We start from the raw sequence: 22,468 nt of genomic DNA on the forward strand, positions 1-22,468 counted from the left end.
AACCACAAAGGATGAAACAACAGAGTATTTCTGGATTAGAAAGTACATTGATGTGCATACATGTTCTGCTGAACAAAGAAGTTTTGCGATGCGAGATTGCGTACTTGTTTGTCTATCCACCCCACCATTTGATTCAGTGTATTTGGTTGTTCCCCGTACCACCGTCCATTTCTCTCCCTCCATAGTGTAAACAATTTTGAATGTGCTGCGACAGTAACTTTTATCAATTTTGAATGTGCTCTTGTCACAAGCAAGTTCTGAAACAATTTCCTTTTGTTTGAATTGTTTGTATAACACAATTGCACAATGCTATATGATCTAGTTAAAGTTCGACTGTGTTGCTAATATGTTAAAAATGTTGGATTCTCATATATCTAATCTAACAAAATCTAAAATTTCCGAACTAACGAGTCTCCAAAAAAACTAGTAACTTTTAAGTTGAAAAAAAATTCATTTTCTTAGGCGACATTACACAACATATGGATTCATCGAAGAGTTAAAAAGACAAGAAAAAAAAAAAAGACTAAAACAGTTTGCATCTTCACTCTCAACATCTCTATCAGCCTTTCTACTTAGTGTACCATATCACCAGACAAACAAAAAATTGGTCATTGGTCCTGTTCTTCAGACAAACAACTCCATTGATTTCAAGTTCCAAAAATATGTCTGTCCACTGGTTGAGAATCCAAACTCTTGACAACATCCATCCACGGTTTCTCTATCACCAGGATTGAGTTTTTAGAAAGGTGACCCACGAATAAAACTGGATGCTTTGAGGGTAAGATTTCAAAGTTCTTTCTCTCGTTAGTCTTACCCTCTAACTGATACTCATCTAACCGACGTTTTCGGTTTGTACCCTTTCCCTTTTTCAAACCCAAGTTGACAAGTTTACCTTCTAGCGTTTTAGAAAGATTGCCGTTTGGTAAATCATTCTCTTCATCTTCTTCCACAGGCTTCCCAAAGTCGATTAAACACTTCGCCCTGCTATGCCAACAGGATATGAATTAAAAAGGTTTTATGTATAAAGGCAGATGCAGATTGACTAGGCTAAATAGTGCAATCAGTACCTGGAACTGTAAACGATCACAGACGATGAATTTGGTGATGGGGAGAATGAGAGTCCAAGGACCTCCCCGGGAAACTCTTGATACCTCTTTGGCAGAACATATGTGTGTAGCAACGACCACTTGCCTAACTGTCTAGCTTCTACATCAAAAGCAAAGACCTGGTTCGAGGAGGTTGAGATCACAAGCACATTGTTATTCCAGGGATGAAATCCAGCAGCCGCAACAGATGCACCATCGAGTCTTGATATGAACCAATGCTGCCTGTGAATTAAAGCCGACACCAGAATTAATTAATACATCAATACAAAAGTAAAATCTTCTCGAGCATGATAAATAATATTAAACAAGCAAAGCTTCACAAAGTTCCCACCTTTGTGTTTCGAGGTTGAATACATAGATGTCCCCAAAGCAATTGATAGCAGCTAGCCACTGACCATCTGAGCTAGTAAACAATTTTGTTATTGGAGGCTCCTTGGGTGGAGCTTCACCTTCATGCTCCTCCCGAGATGGTGTAAATGCATATACTAGTTCCAAACTACTTATGTCAATAGTCTGCCAAGAAAATATGATACACAAAGTTAGGGTAACTTCAAAACAATACACATAATTTGAACATGAGAATTAGATTAATAGCAAAAATCCAGCACGTACATATATCCTTCTGTCATGCCCTGCTATTATTAGGCGAGAGCAGTCCGAGCTGAAAATCATGGAATGTGCAAATGGAAGTTCAGGAAGTCGCCTTCTACTAACACTCCATGGACACTTTGTAAATTCATTTTTCTTCAGCTCAAACAGACTGGGGCCAATTTGGTCAGAGTAAGCAAAAAGTGATCCGGTGTTAGAAATTGCACTGCATATGATCTTTCGGGCATCTCTACTTTTAACACGAACCAATGACTTTGTTGAGGCACGTCCACTAGAATCACTGCTTATATTAAGTCGAAGAATATCTAAAGTACTAATACCCTGAACCAGGAGAAGAGAAGTCTTATTGAACATCGAATTATGTACCATTTGCATGGGTACTCTCTGAGGTGCAGGACATATATCATGTGGGGAGAACTTAGTAAATTCCTGAATTGAATATGCAAAAAGCTTCGCATCATCACCAGCAGAAATAAGCATCGGAACACCGAAATGAGCCCATTTATGGTAAGTAAAGTCAACCGGCTTCCCCTTTTTGCGTTGTTTACGATTTGCTTTATCTGGCAGTATATCATCCGGAAAAGGATCTGCAAAAAAAAAAGGACATTTAATATAAGAACTAAAGACCAACCAGCTTTTAGATATATATGTGTGTTTGTGTCATGGCAAAAGTATGCATCTGAAAAGGAATCTGACTGAAGAGCATATTTAACAGGACATCCTCAGACATTGAATAACCATAAACTCAATAAGACTCTGACCTTCTCGGCTAATTGGTACAGCAACTGTAAGAGCTCTGATGTCATGTGTATGAGCCTTTACATACCCAATATAGTCCCATTTCTGAGAGGAAGAAGGCTTCAAATCTTGAGAACCGTTAGTACTACTGGAGAGCTTATAAAGAATAACCTACAGATAGGATGACCAGAGAATTAGAATGTTGAAATCCAATGCAATAAAACAAACACAACAAACCTTTCAGAAAAGCACTTTTCTGATACATATAATTAACTTCTACAATTGGTCAAAGTATTTGTTTCTAGTATAGTAGTATAATAATAGATCCCATTTATTGTCAAAAGGAAATATTTCAATCAGCAAAAAGAACTCACATTAGAAACAGGTTTTCACAATTACCTTGATAATCTGATACATCATCATCAACTATATTGTAAGAAATCATTGTATAACAGTTACTGCATTCTAGTAATTTCATTCACCTGTCCATCAGCACCAGCAGAAAAGACTCGATTATGGCTTGGGGATGCTGCAAGAGTATTGACATCACCTTTGTGATTAGAATGTGCTTCCAAAAGGGTTCCATGCTGACTATCCCAAAATTGGACAGTTCCTGTACTATCTCCACTCACAAGAACTGAACACCTAAAGTAAGCATGTAGATACTCAGCAAGAGCAAAAAAAAAAAAAACAGACATAATGTTAAAGCTGAACATTACAATCAGTACCTCAACGAAAGAAGTGACCAAACACAGATCTCAGAACTACTCCCCAGTCCACCAAGACCAACTGTAATTCGGTATACCTCCTGACATGAGTTAGCGTCCCAGCATCTTATCAGCCTACAAATGATCATTGCAACAAAAGAAACAGTTACTCCGAATAACTTAACACCTATCCAAGTAAACATGGATCTTTAATAAATTCTACAAAACTCACCGATCACTGCTACCCGAAAAGATCCTCTTTGCGTCCGGACTCCACGTTACACTTAAAGCACGTCCTGTGAAGATAATTTTCCAAGAAACTAAGTAAACGAAAAAATAATTGACAATTGACATTATTATAATAAGGGTGGTGAAGATGTCTCACCACTGACCCTAGGCAATGATCTATAGTAAGTTAACTTGTCTAAGTCAGAGATACGGTACAGTCTCACACAACCATCATCACAAGCAGCTGCAAGAAGCCTATCTGTATCAGAACCATCTGATTGCTCATGAAACTCATCCGAGTCAGAACCATCTTCTTCACTCCCACTCTCTTCCCCATTCTCACTCGAGTATCCATTCTTAATACCTTCTACATCAATGGAGGCTACACTAATCGGAGCCAATGCCATTTGCCATATCGAGAATCCAATAGACTCGAGCACAATCTACATATAAAGACACAAAACAAAAAAAATATAAATATAACTGAAAATGTGAATCACAAAAGACTGAAACAGAGAGATTAAGAACCTTCTGCTTCAAATCGAAAAGATCCCATTCAGAAATGGAGCCATCGATGCTAGAAGAAAACAACCGACCCGAAGGCAGCCCTTTAGAACCAGAACAGCACCACGCAAGAGACGAGATTCTCGAATTTGGATCGCCATGGATAGTCTAACCCCGGAAAATCCGAAAGAAGCAACGGTTAATAAAAGCCAATCAAAAAACACAAATCAACTCGAACATACTTCACGAAATCCGATTCGATTGAATCGGAAAGAGAAGAGCTAGGGTTTTTTTGGAAACCGTAGAGTACGTACGAGTTGACAGTGCCATCCGACGGCGCCGGGGGAGACGAGCCAGATTTCAAGAGAACCGTCCTCGCGAGCCGCCGCGACTTGTGAGTCGTCGGAGCTGTTAGCTAGGGCTACCACCGGTGATGGTTTCCAGTCAACGGAGCTGCAACGGTATTCGAGCATGACGGAGAAGAAGGAGAAGTGTACACTCTTTGAGACGGAGATGAGAGAAGAAGAAGAGGAGGCGATGAAGCATTAGGTTTTTGAGGGTTTTACCTAAGGACCTTATGGGGGCGGCAATTTAAAACGGGTCCTTACGGTTACGGGTACGGGTCTAGGTCGCTCGCATTTGATCCGACCCGACCGGAATCCTTCATTGGTTTGAATTTAATTAAGAAATATTTACTCAGATGTTAACCAAAAGTTCGAATATTACTAGAATATCATACATTTTCTAAAAATTACTCATATGTTTTGAGCATTTGTGTAATTATAATTAACACCTTTCATTAGGTTTTTTTTAATTAATAATTTTTAATTCGTTTTTAATTAAAAATAATAAATAAAAATTTGATTATTCATGTCATTAATCCACATCACCAATCTCACACTCTTCAAACTCACGTTATTTCTCCTCTTCTTTTTTTTTGTCTCCAAATCCAAGAAAAGCTTTTAGATCATTTCTCTTCTTCTCTTTTTTTTGTCTCCAAATCCAAGAAAAGCTTTTAGATCTAATAATCTGCAACTAACTTGGGTACAACATTGACAGAGATCTTCAAATTGCAGGATTGGGCTGAATCTTCCTAGACCTTACAGCCACAACGCTTGCCATAGGGTCCTAAATAAAAAGCTTCGTCAGATCTACTCGCAACCACGCTCACGAAAAAAGTCATCAAAAATCAAAACCCAAAACAAAGAGATCTATGGAATTCTACATGATTCGTTACAGGTTTGAGTTGAAATCAAGAATAGCTACTCTTTTACTTTGATTTTACATGTCTCTCGTTTAATCTTCCTCTCAATCGATCTATTTGGAGACATTTCTACTTCTATCTATGTTTTGATTCATACGGTTTAGTCTTCCTCCTATGTATCTCTCAAACATATTTTTACGAATCTTAATTTGATTGTTGTTATTTGACCAATAAATTTCATATTGTCTTCTCCAAAAAAATGTTGCTTTCCGATCTGTATTATAAATCAGCTGTAAAGTGATGTAACTCAGCCGTAACGTGATGTAACTCAGCCGTAACATATAATTTACACAACCTTTCGTCTTCCCTGAATGATAACTCAGCCGTAACATGTAATTTACCGAACCTTTCGTCTTCCCTGAAGCATATAACTCACCCGTAACATATAATTTACACCCATCTATCGTCTTCCCTAGAGAATATAACTCAGTCGTGACATGTAAATTTACCGAACCTTTCGTCTTCCCTTAAACATATAACTTAGCTGTAATGTAATTTTACCGAACCTTTCGTCTTCCCTGGAACATATAACTCAGCTGTGATATGTAAATTGACCGAACTTTTCGTCTTTCCTTAAGCATATAACTCAGCCGTAATGTAATTTTACCGAACCTTTCGTCTTCCCTGGAACATATAACTCAGCCGTGACATGTAAATTGATCGAACCTTTTGTCTTCCCTTAAGCATATAACTCAGCCGTGACATGTAAATTTGCAGCGAAACAATAAGAGACGCAACATTTCCTCTAACTTTATCATCGAGCACCAACTTCACAAGTTTTTCGTGCGTTGTTTTTGCATCTATCTGCATAACTCTACACCCTCTTTCATAGGTGTTAAATACGTATTTGTGTTTTTATACCCAATTACCGGAACTGGATCAACCATATCGGGAGAAAGATGAAAGAAATTGAAGAAGAATGAGGAAGACGATGAGGAATTGGAAGTTCCGGTGATGTGATAAACTCAGGTGAAGAAGACGAGTTGAAAAAATTTGGCCCTATTTTTTTGTCCTTTGATGATGATGACATGGAATGTTGCATCCACGTCATTTTTTAATTGATGAAGTGGCAAGTAAGCCACCAAACGAAAATGTAAATCAGCTTAATTAAACCAGCCATCAAACAAAACTTTAACTCAGCCGCAACATGAATACTATTACAGTAATTAAAAAACAAAAAACGGCAGCCAAATTCAGCCGTTTACTGTCGTAACTCAACCAAAAATATTTAACTCAGTCGTGTCGTTTAATAAGTCGGCCGTCATTGCATGCTATTCTAGTAATTAATCTTTCGCTACTAAGTCAGCCATAATAAGGCCGAGTTTTCCGTTAATCCAGCTCATTACGGCTGATTTATGATACTCGAACATAAATCAGCCGTAACGTCATCCCATAACTAAGCCGTCTTTGATAACTCAGCCAGCCGGAGAAAGTTAAGTCAGCCGTGTCGAAGCAATAACTCAGCCAAAAATTTGACAAATCAACCATCGGGTGAAAACTCAGCCGTAACTTAGGGTGGGTTATGCTCGAAAGTCAGCCATTTTATCATAACTCAGACAGATTTCAGTAAGTCAGCCGTAACTCCAGGCTGGGTTATACTCGTAAGTCAGCCGTTTGCTCATAACTCAGCTATTTTTCATAAATCAGCCGCAACATACCGTAACTCAGCCGTCACTGCCGCTATATCGCTCGACGGCTAAGTTCATTAATACACGTCAGCGATTTCTGACGTGGCGACGCGGCTTTGCTGACGTGGCAGTGGCATTCTTTGTAATTACGTTTTTTCCTGTAACGTTTAACAAGGGTACGCTGGGTATAAAAAATATACCCGAAATATGATAGTAATAAAAAAAAGATCTGTATGTTTCTGGTAATTTCATATAAAATGTATAACATCTGAGTAAATCTCCCAAATAATTAAAAAGAGATTTGTGACCAATATACCTCCACATATTCTTTCGATGTTTTCTGCTTCTTATTTGGGATTTTTTCATCTTCCTCTGCAATATGGACAGCCACTTTCATTTTGTTTTTCTGGCACTTGATACTACTCTCCACCTCAGCTTCAATGTTTAATTTTCTTTTCTTCTTTGCCACATTCTTGTTTGCCACAACAACAGAGCCCACACCATCCCAAGCATTCAAAGGTAACTGGTTATTGATGATATCTTTAATCAGGTTGTCTAGTAATTGATCCTTATTCGCATCAGCATCCGCATCTCCCCATTTAGGGTACATGTTATCCTCTGAAACAGGAATCATGTGCCTTACACGCATCTGCATTAAACAAGAAAAAAGGACAAACATGTTTAATCAATTTATTAGGTACTAATCCATTTATATAACTATGGTAACATGAAATAATAAAAGAAAAACTTGACACAATTGTGCCAATCTTGCAAAACAATTACAAACCAAAAATTGTTTTAACTAGTGATGTAAAAAAAAAGAAAAACTAACCTGACCATGCTTAGTCTTCTCCTTTATGAGGAATTCTTTTAACTTTATACCTTTCCGAGTTGACTGCCAATCGAGTAGTCGAACACCCGTCAATGTAGGTCTTCTCATCCCATAATCCTCTCCTATTCCTGGGACACTCTCATACAACCAAATCAGCAAAGCATGAACGCATCCGTGAATAACATAGGACTCTTGGTCATATTTAACAAGCTTCACTAAGGTTACTAGACTATCAAAAGCCACTCGACCCCAAGGATATTTCTCAAAACCCACAGGATCAAGAACTCTTCTAGCACTAGACAAAGGGATTCTTGATCCGTGATGTATGCCATGTACTGCCACAAATAATTGATAGTAAGATTTCTCTCTCTAACAGGTATCAATCCCTAATACACATGCCATTGTAGTATATTAGGTTATCAATCCAATCTCAGTGTGACTGCAAACATTCAAGATATGAAACAGAAAGCAGATAAGTCAAGCCAATTATGAAACAGTTTTGTGTGTTTTTATTGATCCTAAGCAACCAATTTATCATGCAAATACCGAATTTAAAAGCATAAAAAAAAGAACTAAACAGCAAGTAAACAAGAGCAAGAAGTAAACTAAAGACCAGAAACTATCATGCATAAGCTTTGGAAAAGAAACTAGCAACCTAACAATGCAGAGAAACGATCTAGGCCTAACAGGTCGAGCTAAGCAACAGAGACTAACAGAAACAAGATTTAAACAATCAATAGAGATAAAGGGTCCTGAGGAATGGGGTAATCGATTATGGCAGTCTCCTTAGTCTACCTAGGTGGTTAACAAACTCAATCAAGCTATCCCTAGACAGTAGATTCGAATTCAAATCAATCCACTCTCGTGACAGAGATTCTCAAGCTAAATCACTTTCATACTCAATTCTCATTGAAGAAATATAACCTAGCAGGCATTAAGATTCAATCTAATAGAGTCAATAAGCATTCTAAACATCCAATCTCTTGGGCTAGAGTATGCAAATCTCTGTAATAGTTGGGTCAGACATTTCATCAAACACCTTTTGGGTGTGGAAATGTCTGAGATCAACTTCCAATTGATCAGAGAGGAAATAGCATTAAGATCTACTAAACCAGAAGGGAAATCAAGCAATTCTACACTTAACCACCTAAATATACTAAGGATTCCACACCTAATCTATCCCATCCTCAAGAACCCTAATCCACTACTCAAGAACACTGAAGAACATCATGCATAAAAAAAACCCAGAAAACGTTTCAAACCCATAAATCATTAAAAAGCAAGTATGTTATAGATAAGAGGCAGATCTACAACTTTGATGAAGAAACGAAATCCAAAAACTCAAAGGATCAACAGGAAAAACGATTACAAAAACTAGGGTTTATGAGAGAAAAGAAGAATATCTGCTGGGTAAAAGGAATATCCGCTGGACAATAGCATGTACCCCTAGGTATAGGAAATACTAGGTTGCCTTAATTGGCTACAGGACAAAATAGAGAGTCGGTGGAGGCCAACTCGACGTGTCGTCGAGCCTACCACGTCGAGACCATGTGATTCTCAAAGGTGGCGCCTTGATGTCCATCTCGACGTGACGTCGAGCCTGTCTGGTCGAGTCTGCTCCCAGGCTGCTTCTTGGCGTCCATCTCGACGTGACGTCGAGCCTGTCTGGTCGAGACTGCTCCCAGGCTGCTTCTTGGCGTCCATCTCTACGTGACGTCGAGCCTGTCTGGTCGAGACTGCTCCCAGGTGATCTTGAACGACTTCATTCCTCTCCAATTCGATCCCAAGTCTAGCTCCAAGGTCGTGTTGGTTCCTCCTTGCTCCATTAAGTCCCAAATAAGCTCCAAAGTACCTAAAACTCATCCAATATGCAACATGCTATGCCATGCAATGCAAATCGTACTAAGTGATGAAAATCTTATGAAAAAGGACTATTAATGCAGTGAAACAGAGAGGAAACTAAGCTAAATGCATAAGAAATGTGTGCTAAAAAGAGGTAAAATACAGAGATATCAACTCCCCCAAACTTAGCTCTTGCTTGCCCTCAAGCAAACAAATAGAACCAAGCTGGAGAAGAGGTTTGAAAGTGGAGACTCAGAACCAAAACATGCATATAGAGTAAGTGAATTCAATGTCCAGGTTGCTTATTATAGAATGCAAGGTTGACTGATCCTTACTTAAAAACATTAGCCATCTCCTTCACATCTCAACCTAACCTCTGTCTTAATCTAATCAAGCATTCAAATCTGCACATTCCCTTTAACATTTATTAAGTGGGAACCGTGAATCATACTATGCAATGGATATGAACACATTTGGCTAAAGGGTAAAGGTTTTAGAGACAAAGATGGTCCCTTAAAGTTCTGGTTTAAATCGCAACAGGGGATCTCTCAAGAATGATTGAGCTTTAGTAGAATGCTAAAGGTGAGTATCAAGTTATGCATACAAGGATAAGACCCCATCTACCCAGAATATAATCAATATCAACCCAAATAGAGGTCCTATTTCTAATCCCAGAATCATGAACTTAACTCTACCCTTTTTGCATTCAAAGCATTTACAGACTTTACTCAAATCATCCCTTTTCTTTTCTTTGCTTTCTATCCTAGGAGAAGCTTTCTTACTACTCTGTCTAGCGGATCAGGTTTCTTTAACAACTAGGGTTCCCTTTTCTTTCTTCTTATAAACACAAGGCTTTTGCCCAAACTCTTTAAGCTATTTACAGAACCCTTTTTTCCTTTACTTTATAGCACACCCAAATCCTTTACTAGACTTCTCTTACTTTAGCTACTTCTCCTTAGGACTCTTTTCCCTTTTCTTTTCTTTCAATGATGAACACAACCTTTTCTTTCTTTTAAACACAACCCAAACCCAGAATTAAGCACCCACCTAGTCCTATCTGGTCCAGATAACGTGAACCAGAACTACATGAGATACTATCCTTGTCGTTATAGACCTAACACTTTCTACCAAGCTCAATCGGAATAAGGCCTCACATTCACACACAAATGATAAATGGCTTGAAAGAAGGTTAAGGCTAAGGGTGGGGAATAACTGCTCCAAAGATGGGAGTCAGCTACTTGGACTAGCAAGAGTGATCAAAAGGTAAAAGAAAGTCCAAGTATTTTAAGGTATCCATGAGTTCATAGCACAATGCACAGCATGATAATTATAAGTCAAAATTCAAGTTCAAATAGATAGGGAATGGCATCAGATCAAAGCGAGATTCGACTAAAAACAAGAAAGTTAAGCGTTGAATTCAAAAGATGGTGCGGTCTTACTTCAAGTTCAGTCGATTATGCATTAGAGAACTAACAACCAGGGCACTGAGTTCTACTTAGTGACTAGGCATATTTACAAGGTTATAATCATCATAATCTCCGATGCAAATGCATGATGCAACAGTCCTAAATGAAAACATACTAAAACAGTATTAAAATGGCAATGTGAACTACATGAACACTCTTCTTTTGTATTACATTTTTCGAAATTTTTCAAATTTTTTTGGTTTTTCTATGCCTTAGATGATTATGCAATAAGAAAACAGAACACAACATCAAATACTTCTTGGACTCTCCCCCAAACTTAAATTACACAGTCCCTTGTGTAATAAAAATTCAGAAGAGAGCTCAAGAGAAACAAACAGCTAAACGGAAAAACACACTAATGCAATGAAATAATACAATGGTTTAGGGATGAGTGATACTTTGGGTTTAGGCGAAGTAGTGGTCGAGGAACTCATCCATGCTCTCCTGCGTGTAAGAAGGAGCTGTGCTTGACTCTGGAGGTTCCTGCTCGTTGTCAAAGCCCGTCTGCGTCTGAGAAGGATTTGTTGGCTCTGGAGCAGGCTCGACGTGCAGACTCGACGTGTCGTCGAGCTCCATGGTCGAGTCTGCCTCTAGGCTTGGCCGCCGAACCTTCCGCTTATTGCGATGCCTTTGCGAATGTCTAGGGAGTTGTGCAGACTCCTCTTGGCTTTCCCTCTGGCGTTGTTCAAAGGATGAATATCTGGGAGGATCAGCCTTGACCGGGTGTCTTGGAGCCATGCTTGTGGAACCGCTTCTTCTCAAAGTACCTCTCTCTTCTGATAACGGTGGCGAATGCTTGGACTTCTTTTGCAGCTCCGTGATCTGAATCGCCATCTTCTTCACCATTGTGGTTAAGGAATCTACCTTTTTTGACAATCCACGCATTGCCTTCCCTTGAAACTTTCCCAACCCTTGCAGGAGTCCTATGCGCTTGTGAGCTTCTCTCTCGCTCTTGGTCTGCCTAGGGGCTTTGTATTCTTCGAAAAAGAACCGCTCTGGTGCATAATCATCAGGAGCGTCTTGGGTGTGTTCCTGGTCGTCCTCATGCATTGCTTGAGGCGGTGGGGAGGCAGGGGCGACTTGTGAATCGTAAAGAATGAAGGATGGTGGCCCGAAGTCGATGTTCTCACCAGCCCTAATCGTGGTGTGATTCGTGCATGGTAGAAGCAGCCTAGAATCCCCTTCTTCAGGGTGGTTGAACACATAGAGCAACACGCCTTCAGGAGCTGTTTTATCAAGGTAGCCCTTCTTCCTTAAGTATGCCATATCGATCCAATTTGGGGAAGCATCGCCTGTTCCCACGTCTATACCCGCAGCTACCAGAATCGGTGTCAGAATTCCGCCAATAGTCAAGCTTCCCTTGCGCCCTGTCCTATGCATTGTTGCAGCATAATCCTTGTATCCCAATAAATGATCCAAGAACACAGCGATTAGAGGAGCGTTTCCTCTATCTCCCACCATTTCTGCTCCATCTCTAGTGTTTCTTAAGGTGAATAGGAGAGCTAAGTCCAGAAGCTGCAGCTCACCTTCGCTTACGGTACCGGTGATCTTCTTTGCAAAGAACATGCTAGCAATGGATTGATGTAGATACCTCACCACTGGGCTTCTAATAGAGGAACTCTTTCTTTTCGAAGGTTTGTAATCTCCAGGTCCAGCTATCGTCTTCCACAAGGCTTGAAGTTTGCGTTTATCGAAATCTTGCACCAATCCCTCTTTGCTCGGGAATCCATACAGGAGATTAAGCTCCCTAATCGTTAGCGAGTAGTCTCTTCCCTTGACAGAGAATGTGATGTACCCAAAACCTCTCCCATTCTCTTCTTCTTGATCATCCGCGTAGAAGTGTACGTTGAGAGTAGCTAGGAGCTGGCAGGTCTCCACTTGATAACCCTCAAAACTATACCCCAGGAAGGTTTTTAAACCGCACATCTCAGCAAGGTAGTCCACATCTTCAGCAATTCCCAAAGCAGCCATCGTTTCTCGGTGAGGATGTCTTGTGCCTTCGAAATCCAGTGACTTTAGGTAGGCATAGTACTCCTCAGGAGTAGGAGGCTTCTTCTTCGTTCTATCCCTTTTGGCGGGCTTTGCAGGTGTGATCTCTTCTTCAGTTTCAACAGCCTCTTCTTCCTCCATTTCAACAGCCTCTTCTTCAGGTGTGGCTTCGAAATCTGCTTCCTTAATCCTCTTACCACGGCTTATCTCTCTTCTCCTTCTAGCAAGACGTTCAGCATCGTCAGTTCTTGAGCTCGAGGAGCCTCCTCCTTCATGTTCTGGCCTATCTTCTCTCACGAAATTGGCATGACCGGTCCAAGCAGAGGCTGGAATCCTCTTGTTGATAATAGCAAAACCACGTGCAGCGTTTCTTGCAGCAATTTTCTTTCTTTCTTGGTCACTATCCATGGTGTTTCCTTCAAAAGAAGAACACAACGAGCAGAGTAGATCAAATGAGCAGAGAATAGAGTTTTTAAAAGAAGAGAAGTGAGTTTTAAACTTTGAAATCGAGTTTTAAAACCAAAGTTTGAGAACTTTAAAAGCTCTAAAACGCAAATGCAAGGGAGAAATGAGAGAACTAGAGTTTTAGGTGAAAAAAATGAGAGAATTTGAAGAAATGAGAGAGTGAGAGAGATGAGGAGTGCTTCTTCCCTTTTAAAGACGCCCAAGGAGACCAAAAGCAAGGGTGGAGCGTGTGGGAGCAGGGATTGTCGGATCTGGGATTCAAATTTGAATTTTGAACGGTTTTGGCGTTGTCTCGACGTGTGGGCTCGACGTGTGGGGTCGAGTAGGACGCGGCGAGTTTGAATTTGAATTCTGGAAGATTCCTTGCGCGATCTTGAGGTGGTGGGCTCGACGTGGGGTCGAGTTGACTCATTGACCGGATTTGAATTTGAATTTTGGCTCCAAGGTTGACTTGTTGGAAGTTTGACTCGATTTAAAAGGCTTGGTGGTCTTGGGCTTCGCTTAGCATCGAGTTGGGCTTCGTTTAAGGCTTGGAGTTGGTCCATTGGGCTAGCTCGACGTGACGTCGAGTAGGGCAGGTCGAGACAAGGCCACCCATTCTGTTTTGCGCCTTGGCTTCCTTAAAACGCTTTATCCTGAGACACTTAAGCAAAAACATCAAAAATAACAAGGAAATAACTAATATTTACAAGGATAGACATGGGACTTCCTCCCAAGTGAGCTTGTTTAAAGTCTTTAGCTTGACTTTACTACTCTTTTAGGCGAGTTGAGGTTCCTGAAGATGAACCGTAGATCCTTCAGGAATGACGCTATCTGCGAGATACTTCTTAAGCCGCTGACCATTCACCTTAAACTCTGACCCGTCCTTAGTAAATAGCGATACCGCACCAAATGGTAGAACCTCTTTGATAGTGAAAGGACCTGACCACCTAGACTTGAGCTTTCCGGGAAATAGCTTGAGTCTAGAGTTGAATAGTAACACGTGGTCTCCCGCCTTGAAGTCCTTTGGTGAAATCTTCTTGTCATGGAAAGCTTTTGTTCTTTCCTTGTACACCTTTGAACTCTCATAAGCTTCAAGCCTTATTTCCTCAAGTTCGTGCAAGTCAACAGATCTCTTCTCTTGAGCTTCTTTGATATCCAAGTTCAGCAACTTAGTAGCCCAGATTGCTTTGTACTCTACCTCAACTGGAAGATGACATGACTTCCCATACAGCATCTGAAATGGCGTCCTTCCTATCGGCGCCTTGTATGCAGTCCGGTAAGCCCAAAGTGTATCATCTAACTTGGTAGACCAGTCTCTCTTTGAAACACCAACAACTCTAGCAAGTATGGCTTTGATCTGTCGGTTGGATACTTCTACTTGCCCGCTAGTCTGAGGGTGATAAGGAGTAGCTACCTTGTGCTTCACACCGTGCTTCTTTAACAGACTCTCAAAGACCTTGTTGATGAAATGAGAACCTCCATCACTGATCACAGCCTTAGGGATACCAAATCTGGGGAATATGATGCTCTTGAACAGCTTTAAGACCACTTTATGATCATTGGTTGGAGATGCAATGGCCTCAACCCATTTGGAGACGTAGTCCACAGCAACTAGGATGTACTTATTACCATAGGAAGCAGGATTAAATGGTCCCATGAAATCAATTCCCCAAACGTCGAAGACTTCAACTTCCAGGATCGGGGTCTGTGGCATTTCGTTCCTCCTAGTTATGTTCCCCATTCTCTGGCAGGGATCACATTTAGCAATGAATCCATGTGCATCTTTAAACATGGAAGGCCACCAAAGGCCGACTTGGAGAACCTTCTGTACTGTCTTGAAGGTAGCAAAGTGACCGCCATAAGCTGAACCATGACAGTGTTCCAGCACTCCTTGAACTTCCTCTTCAGCAATACACCTTCTAAATAGGCCATCAGTACCCTTCTTATACAAATAAGGTTCATCCCAGTAGTAGTGGTTGATGTCTCTAAAGATTTTCTTCTTCTGGTAAGCATCAAGGTATTTGGGGATTTCTCCGCAGATCAAGTAGTTTACAAAGTCAGCATACCATGGAAATTTCTCTTCTTCTACAGCCAATGCTTCATCGAATTCCTTCTTGTTGTACACCATTTTATAGCATTTGACGGCTAACAGCTGCTCTTCAGGCATTGAATCGTTTATAGGGATTTCATCTTCAATCCGCATTCTGGACAAGTGATCAGCTACTCCGTTCTCTATACCCTTCTTATCAACAATCTCCATATCAAACTCTTGAAGTAACAAAATCCATCTCAGCAGTCTAGGTTTGGTGTCCTTCTTAGCATAGATGTGCCTCAAAGCTGCATGATCTGTATAGACAGTAACCTTAGATCCAACCAAATAGCTTCTAAACTTCTCAAATGCAAAGACTACAGCCAGCAACTCTTTCTCTGTTGTAGCATATCTCACTTGAGCATCATCCAAGGTTCTGCTTGCATAATAGATAACGTGGAGCTTCTTATCTATCTTCTGACCCAGCACAGCCCCAACCGCGTAGTCTGAAGCATCACACATGATTTCAAAAGGATGATCCCAGTTTGGTGCTTGGACGATTGGAGCAGACACTAGAGCTTCTTTAATCAAGTTGAAAGCTCTCATACACTCTTCATCAAAGATGAATTCGGTCTCCTTACAGAGAAGTCGAGTAAGTGGTCTAGCAAACTTTGAGAAATCCTTGATGAATCTCCTGTAAAAGCCGGCATGACCTAGAAAACTTCTGATATCCTTCACGCTTTTTGGAGGCTGCAACTGCACCATGACGTCTATCTTGGCCTTATCAACCTCAATCCCTTTCTCTGATATCTTGTGTCCCAATACTATACCCTCTCTGACCATGAAGTGACACTTTTCCCAGTTCAGCACTAGATTGGTCTCCTCACACCTTGGTAGAACCCTGCATAGATTTAACAAACAAGAGGAGAAAGAGGAGCCATAGACAGAGAAATCGTCCATAAAGACTTCCACTGTCTCCTCAATTAAATCCGAGAATATTGAAGTCATACACCTCTGAAAAGTAGCAGGTGCATTACACAATCCGAAAGGCATTCTTCTATAAGCAAAGGTTCCATAAGGGCAAGTAAAAGTGGTTTTCTCTTGATCATTAGGGTGAATTGGTATTTGAAAGAAACCACTATATCCATCAAGAAAGCAGTAGTATTGGTGATTAGCTAACCTTTCAAGCATTTGATCAATGAATGGTAAAGGAAAATGATCTTTTCTAGATGCAGCATTCAGCTTTCGATAATCAATGCACATTCTATGTCCTGTTATAGTTCTTGTAGGGATTAATTCATCTTTATCATTCTTTATAACAGTCATACCTCCTTTCTTAGGCACACAATGAACCGGAGATACCCAAGTGCTATCTGAAATAGGGTAGATTACACCCGCTTCCAATAGTTTAAGTATCTCCTTTTTAACTACTTCTTTCAGATTAGGATTCAATCTCCTTTGAGGTTCAATGCTAGAATGAGATTCGTTTTCGAGATGGATCCTATGCATGCACAAACTAGGTGAGATTCCCTTTATATCAGACAATGAATAACCAATTGCTCTTCTATACTTTTTAAGTTCAGACAACAGCAAATCCACTTCATCATCATTCAATGCAGCATTAATGATCACAGGGTAAGTAGAGTTTGTTCCAAGAAATGCGTACCTTAGCCCTTGCGGAAGTGGTTTGAGGTCTACTTTAGGTGCGTTGAGCTCAGACCAGTCATCTGAGGTAGGAGAAGGCCATCTCGACGTGTCGTCGAGCTTGCAGGTCGAGTCTGCTTCCTTGACTTCTTCAGGAATTGGGCTGGGAAGGCCTACTCGACGTGTGGTCGAGCAGGTAGGTCGAGACTGTTCTGAAATGTCTTCTTCCACTGTACTGACTTCTGCTACTGGCACCTCTAACTGCTCAAAGTATTCTGATGATTCTTCTTCCTTATGGGAGTCTAGCAGCTTCTTGTACCCCAATGTCTCTAAGTGTAAGAACCCCTCTTTCCCGTCTTTGGTAAGAGCACTCTGTAGGTAGTCTTCTTCAGTAAGCTCTTCAAGTAGTTCGTCAGCTAAACGATCCATTTCTTCTATGTAGAACACTTGTCCGTCAATAGTAGGTTTCTTCATCGTCTTAGTGATGTCGAATGTCATCTTGAAATCTTCACCGAGGTTCAAGTCGATCTTACCTCTTCTGACATCAATGAGAGCTCCAGCAGTAGCTAAGAAAGGTCTCCCTAGTATGAGAGGGTCCTTTGGCTCTTCATCCATTTCTAAAACAACGAAGTCTGTAGGAATCTCTACCTTTCCTATTCTGACTGGTAGATCCTCTAACATACCATGAGGGACTCGTACGGATCTGTCGGCTAAGATTAGTTGGATTTGGCAAGACTTGTACTTGATGAACCCGAGTCTTCTTGCTACTGAGAGTGGCATCAAACTGACTGATGCACCTAGATCACATAGGCATTTGTTGAAGAACAAAGGGCCTAGTGAACAAGGTAGAGTAAATGAGCCGGGATCCCCAAGATTCTTCAGTATAATCTTCTTCTGTATGATAGCACTGCATTCATGGCTCAACACTACCATTCCTTGTACTTCCTGAATTCTCTCCATTATCATGTCCTTCAAGTATTTGTGAGAATCCGGAATCAGCATGAAAGCATCAATGAGAGGCATCCTTAATTCAATCTCCTTGATGTGTTTAGCAAACATGGCTCTGTACTTCTCAATGATATCCCTCTTGAATCTTCCTGGGAATGGTATTTTGGGCTTGTAGGGTGGTGGAACGAAAACTTTCTTCTTACTCTTATCAACAACAGTTTCTTTGATCTGGGGGCTCTTAGCTTGATCCCTAGGTACAGCATCTTGGTCAAGCTTAGTGGTGTCTTCTACTTGAGTCTCATTCTGAAGAGAATCCTCCCCATCTTGAATCTCACTGTCCTCAGTGACAGGAGTTTGGTTAGGTCGAGTACGCAGCTCTCGACCACTGCGGAGTTGAATAGCATGAGCATACTCTTTCGGATTCTGAATAGCTTTCTCTGGTAGTTGTCCGGGGTGTGTAGGTGCAGAAGTAGAAGCAGCTTGGCTTTCCATGTACTTCACCTTGGAGTTTAGAGCCTCAATCTTGATTTGAAGCTCAGCCAGCTTCTTATCACCAGCTACTTGGCCGTGTAGAAGCTGGTGAAGCATTTGCTTCATGTCTTGATCTTGGGCAGGTGGAGCTAGCTGGGGTTACGGTGCAAAACCGGGTGGTGGATTATATTGTTGATAACCGCCACTAAACTGCTGCTTTGGGACAAAGCCTTGATTGTACGGTATGAATGGCTTGGACTGGTTCTGTTGTGGCTGAGGGTAAACCTGATCTTGAGGGTTTGCAACATTCGTGCTCCGGTAAGAGAGATTAGGATGAGCAGGCTTATAGGGGTTGTAGCCCTTGTTGTAGCCACCTTGGTTCTGAACGTAGCTGACTTCTGCAGCCTGAGTGTTCTCCCCCTCTTGGATTTGATAGTACTCTTCTTCAGTGATATAGTGGACTGGTTTCTGGTTAGTAAGCAGAAATTGATCCAGCTTGTCATTGAGAGCCTTTACCATCTCTTTAGTATGCTTTGCATCCGGATCTCCAATGCTTCTGTTGGAGCGATCAAAATCCTCGTTATAGTTACCATCAGATAGAGCTAAGTTCTCTATCAACTCCCAGCCTTCCTCAACATCCTTATTCAAGAAATTCCCATTAGAGGCAGTGTCTAGCAACATTCTGATCTTGGGCAAAACTCCCCTGTAGAGTGTGCTGAGTAGTGAAGCCTTCTTGAAACCATGGTGTGGACACTGTATAGTGTAGCCTTTGAATCTCTCCCAGGCTTCACAAATGGATTCAGACTGCTTCTGTGTAAAACTGGAGATTTCATTTCGTAGACGTGCAGTCCGGGAATTGGAGAAGAACTTTGTTAAGAATGCCTTCTTGCAATCGTCCCAAGATGTGATGGAGCCAGCAGGTAGTGTCTTCTCCCAGTGGTGTGCTTTGTCGCCCAGCGAGAAGGGAAACAAACGTAGCTTGAAGCTGTCTTCACTAACACCATTGATCTTGGTGAGGCTGTAGAGCCTATCAAAGTTATCCAAGTGATCCAAGGGGTCTTCCAGAGGCAACCCATGAAACTTGTTACCTTGAATCATTGAGATCAATCCACTCTTGATCTCGAAATTGTTGTTCTGGACAGGAGGTGGAACGATGCCCTGTCTCTGTTGATGGTTGCGTGGTGCATCACCATCACCAATGTTCCGTGGTATACCAACTCCTTGATTATCGTGATCTTGTGGTTCCATGGCGACTGGATTGTGCGGTTCACAGTAGTCTCGGGCTCTACCTTCTCTTAACTCACGAGCTAACTGGTTGATGTTGTCTTTGTAGCTGATGAGGTTGTTGGAGCCTTTAGATCGAGTTTGCATGCAGAGTGATCAGACTCGATGTGGCAGTCTCGACGTGAGGTCGAGATGGTCCCTAACAATGCAGAGTGGCAGTCTCGATGTGGCAGTCTCGACGTGGCAGTCTCGACGTGTCGTCGAGATGGTACCTGGAGCACAAAAACAAGTAGATGAAATGAAGAGTTAGTAACCAAGGTATAGAAAGAACTTGATCTTAAACGTTTCTGAAATCTTAAATGGAACAATGCAACACAAGACTGGCAACGGCGCCAAATTGATACTAAGATTTCTCTCTCTAACAGGTATCAATCCCTAATACACATGCCATTGTAGTATATTAGGTTATCAATCCAATCTCAGTGTGACTGCAAACATTCAAGATATGAAACAGAAAGCAGATAAGTCAAGCCAATTATGAAACAGTTTTGTGTGTTTCTATTGATCCTAAGCAACCAATTTATCATGCAAATACCGAATTTAAAAGCATAAAAAAAGAACTAAACAGCAAGTAAACAAGAGCAAGAAGTAAACTAAAGACCAGAAACTATCATGCATAAGCTTTGGAAAAGAAACTAGCAACCTAACAATGCAGAGAAACGATCTAGGCCTAACAGGTCGAGCTAAGCAACAGAGACTAACAGAAACAAGATTTAAACAATCAATAGAGATAAAGGGTCCTGAGGAATGGGGTAATCGATTATGGCAGTCTCTTTAGTCTACCTAGGTGGTTAACAAACTCAATCAAGCTATCCCTAGACAATAGATTCGAATTCAAATCAATCCACTCTCGTGACAGAGATTCTCAAGCTAAATCACTTTCATACTCAATTCTCATTGAAGAAATATAACCTAGCAGGCATTAAGATTCAATCTAATAGAGTCAATAAGCATTCTAAACATCCAATCTCTTGGGCTAGAGTATGCAAATCTCTGGAATAGTTGGTTCAGACATTTCATCAAACACCTTTTGGGTGTGGAAATGTCTGAGATCAGCTTCCAATTGATCAGAGAGGAAATAGCATTAAGATCTACTAAACCAGAAGGGAAATCAAGCAATTCTACACTTAACCACCTAAATATACTAAGGATTCCACACCTAATCTATCCCATCCTCAAGAACCCTAATCCACTACTCAAGAACACTGAAGAACATCATGCATAAAAACCCAGAAAACGTTTCAAACCCAGAAATCATTAAAAAGCAAGTATGTTATAGATAAGAGGCAGATCTACAACTTTGATGAAGAAACGAAATCCAAAAACTCAAAGGATCAACAGGAAAAACGATTACAAAAACTAGGGTTTATGAGAGAAAAGAAGAATATCTGCTGGGTAAAAGGAATATCCGCTGGACAATAGCATGTACCCCTATTTATAGGAAATACTAGGTTGCCCTAATTGGCTACAGGACAAAATAGAGAGTCGGTGGAGGCCAACTCGACGTGTCGTCGAGCCTACCACGTCGAGACCATGTGATTCTCAAAGGTGGCGCCTTGATGTCCATCTCGATGTGACGTCGAGCCTGTCTGGTCGAGTCTGCTCCCAGGCTGCTTCTTGGCGTCCATCTCGACGTGACGTCGAGCCTGTCTGGTCGAGACTGCTCCCAGGCTGCTTCTTGGCGTCCATCTCTACGTGACGTCGAGCCTGTCTGGTCGAGACTGCTCCCAGGTGATCTTGAACGACTTCATTCCTCTCCAATTCGATCCCAAGTCTAGCTCCAAGGTCGTGTTGGTTCCTCCTTGCTCCATTAAGTCCCAAATAAGCTCCAAAGTACCTAAAACTCATCCAATATGCAACATGCTATGCCATGCAATGCAAATCGTACTAAGTGATGAAAATCTTATGAAAAAGGACTATTAATGCAGTGAAACAGAGAGGAAACTAAGCTAAATGCATAAGAAATGTGTGCTAAAAAGAGGTAAAATACAGAGATATCAATAATAAGCACAACCTAGCAACCATCATTCTCTTTTCAAACACCCACGCCTTGCTAAAATCCATCACCTTTTGCAGCTCTGTAAACATAGGACCGTCAGAGGTTCCCACTTTCATTGCTTCCCAAAGCTCACTGTGATCAGCTTGGCAAATGTCTGACGGCTCAATAACACCACAGTTTAGGCTTGTTATATCCGCAAACTCATTTAAAGAGAATCGGATTGGTCTACCATCAATCAAAGACCAAATCTCATGCAAGTTGTTTACTCGCAGCTGATTTGTGAGGATAAAGTGAACCTTCTTTGCAGCCCATGTGTATTCCGCATCAGCAAGCTTTATAAATACACCAAGAGATGATTCCTTCAATTTGTCCCAGACGTCCTGACCTAATCCTTCTCGAATGAGCCCAATTTTCGACAAATAACAGTTGTGGTTCATGCTATGATGTTGCAAAATAGATTTTCCTTCGTCATAGAGGCGAGGAGGATATTTGAAGATGGTACTGGAGGATGCCATCCCTAAACATAGATAAATAAAATTAAGAGCTTTAGCAAAATAGAGGATCTAAGTAAATAGCAATTTGCATAAAGACAAAAACATGAAAAAAAAATCTGCAGCTACTTCAACAAAATATGTGGTCATGTAATTGGAAAAGGCGCGAAATAATTTTACAAAAAAAGAATCCGACGAAAATAGGTATACTCTTACCGGAAACTGGAAGAACACTATAGGTA

At 41.0% G+C, this 22,468-nt stretch overlaps 2 protein-coding genes across 2 annotated transcripts; both read right to left on the bottom strand.

The window, feature by feature from the left end:
• Positions 1–413: 413 nt before the first annotated feature.
• Positions 414–4,464, bottom strand: LOC9310548 (U3 small nucleolar RNA-associated protein 4). The gene is made up of 11 exons (XM_002874435.2): positions 4,207–4,464; positions 3,917–4,060; positions 3,546–3,831; positions 3,393–3,456; positions 3,182–3,295; positions 2,936–3,098; positions 2,477–2,624; positions 1,719–2,302; positions 1,438–1,619; positions 1,068–1,328; positions 414–981 (listed from the first exon to the last, which is right to left on the bottom strand). The coding sequence occupies exons 1-11, from the start codon at positions 4,363–4,365 to the stop codon at positions 648–650; spliced, it is 2,439 nt and encodes an 812-aa protein (XP_002874481.1). The 5' UTR covers positions 4,366–4,464; the 3' UTR covers positions 414–647.
• Positions 4,465–7,073: 2,609 nt separating this feature from the next.
• LOC110227384 lies at positions 7,074–22,250 on the bottom strand. Its single transcript, XM_021021472.1, has 4 exons — positions 21,830–22,250; positions 13,111–13,329; positions 7,617–7,744; positions 7,074–7,433 (listed from the first exon to the last, which is right to left on the bottom strand). The coding sequence occupies exons 1-4, from the start codon at positions 22,248–22,250 to the stop codon at positions 7,074–7,076; spliced, it is 1,128 nt and encodes a 375-aa protein (XP_020877131.1).
• Between the last annotated feature and the right edge of the window lie 218 nt (positions 22,251–22,468).

This window comes from Arabidopsis lyrata (genome assembly GCF_000004255.2).
Source record: "Arabidopsis lyrata subsp. lyrata unplaced genomic scaffold ARALYscaffold_6, whole genome shotgun sequence".
Classification (NCBI taxonomy): domain Eukaryota; kingdom Viridiplantae; phylum Streptophyta; class Magnoliopsida; order Brassicales; family Brassicaceae; genus Arabidopsis; species Arabidopsis lyrata.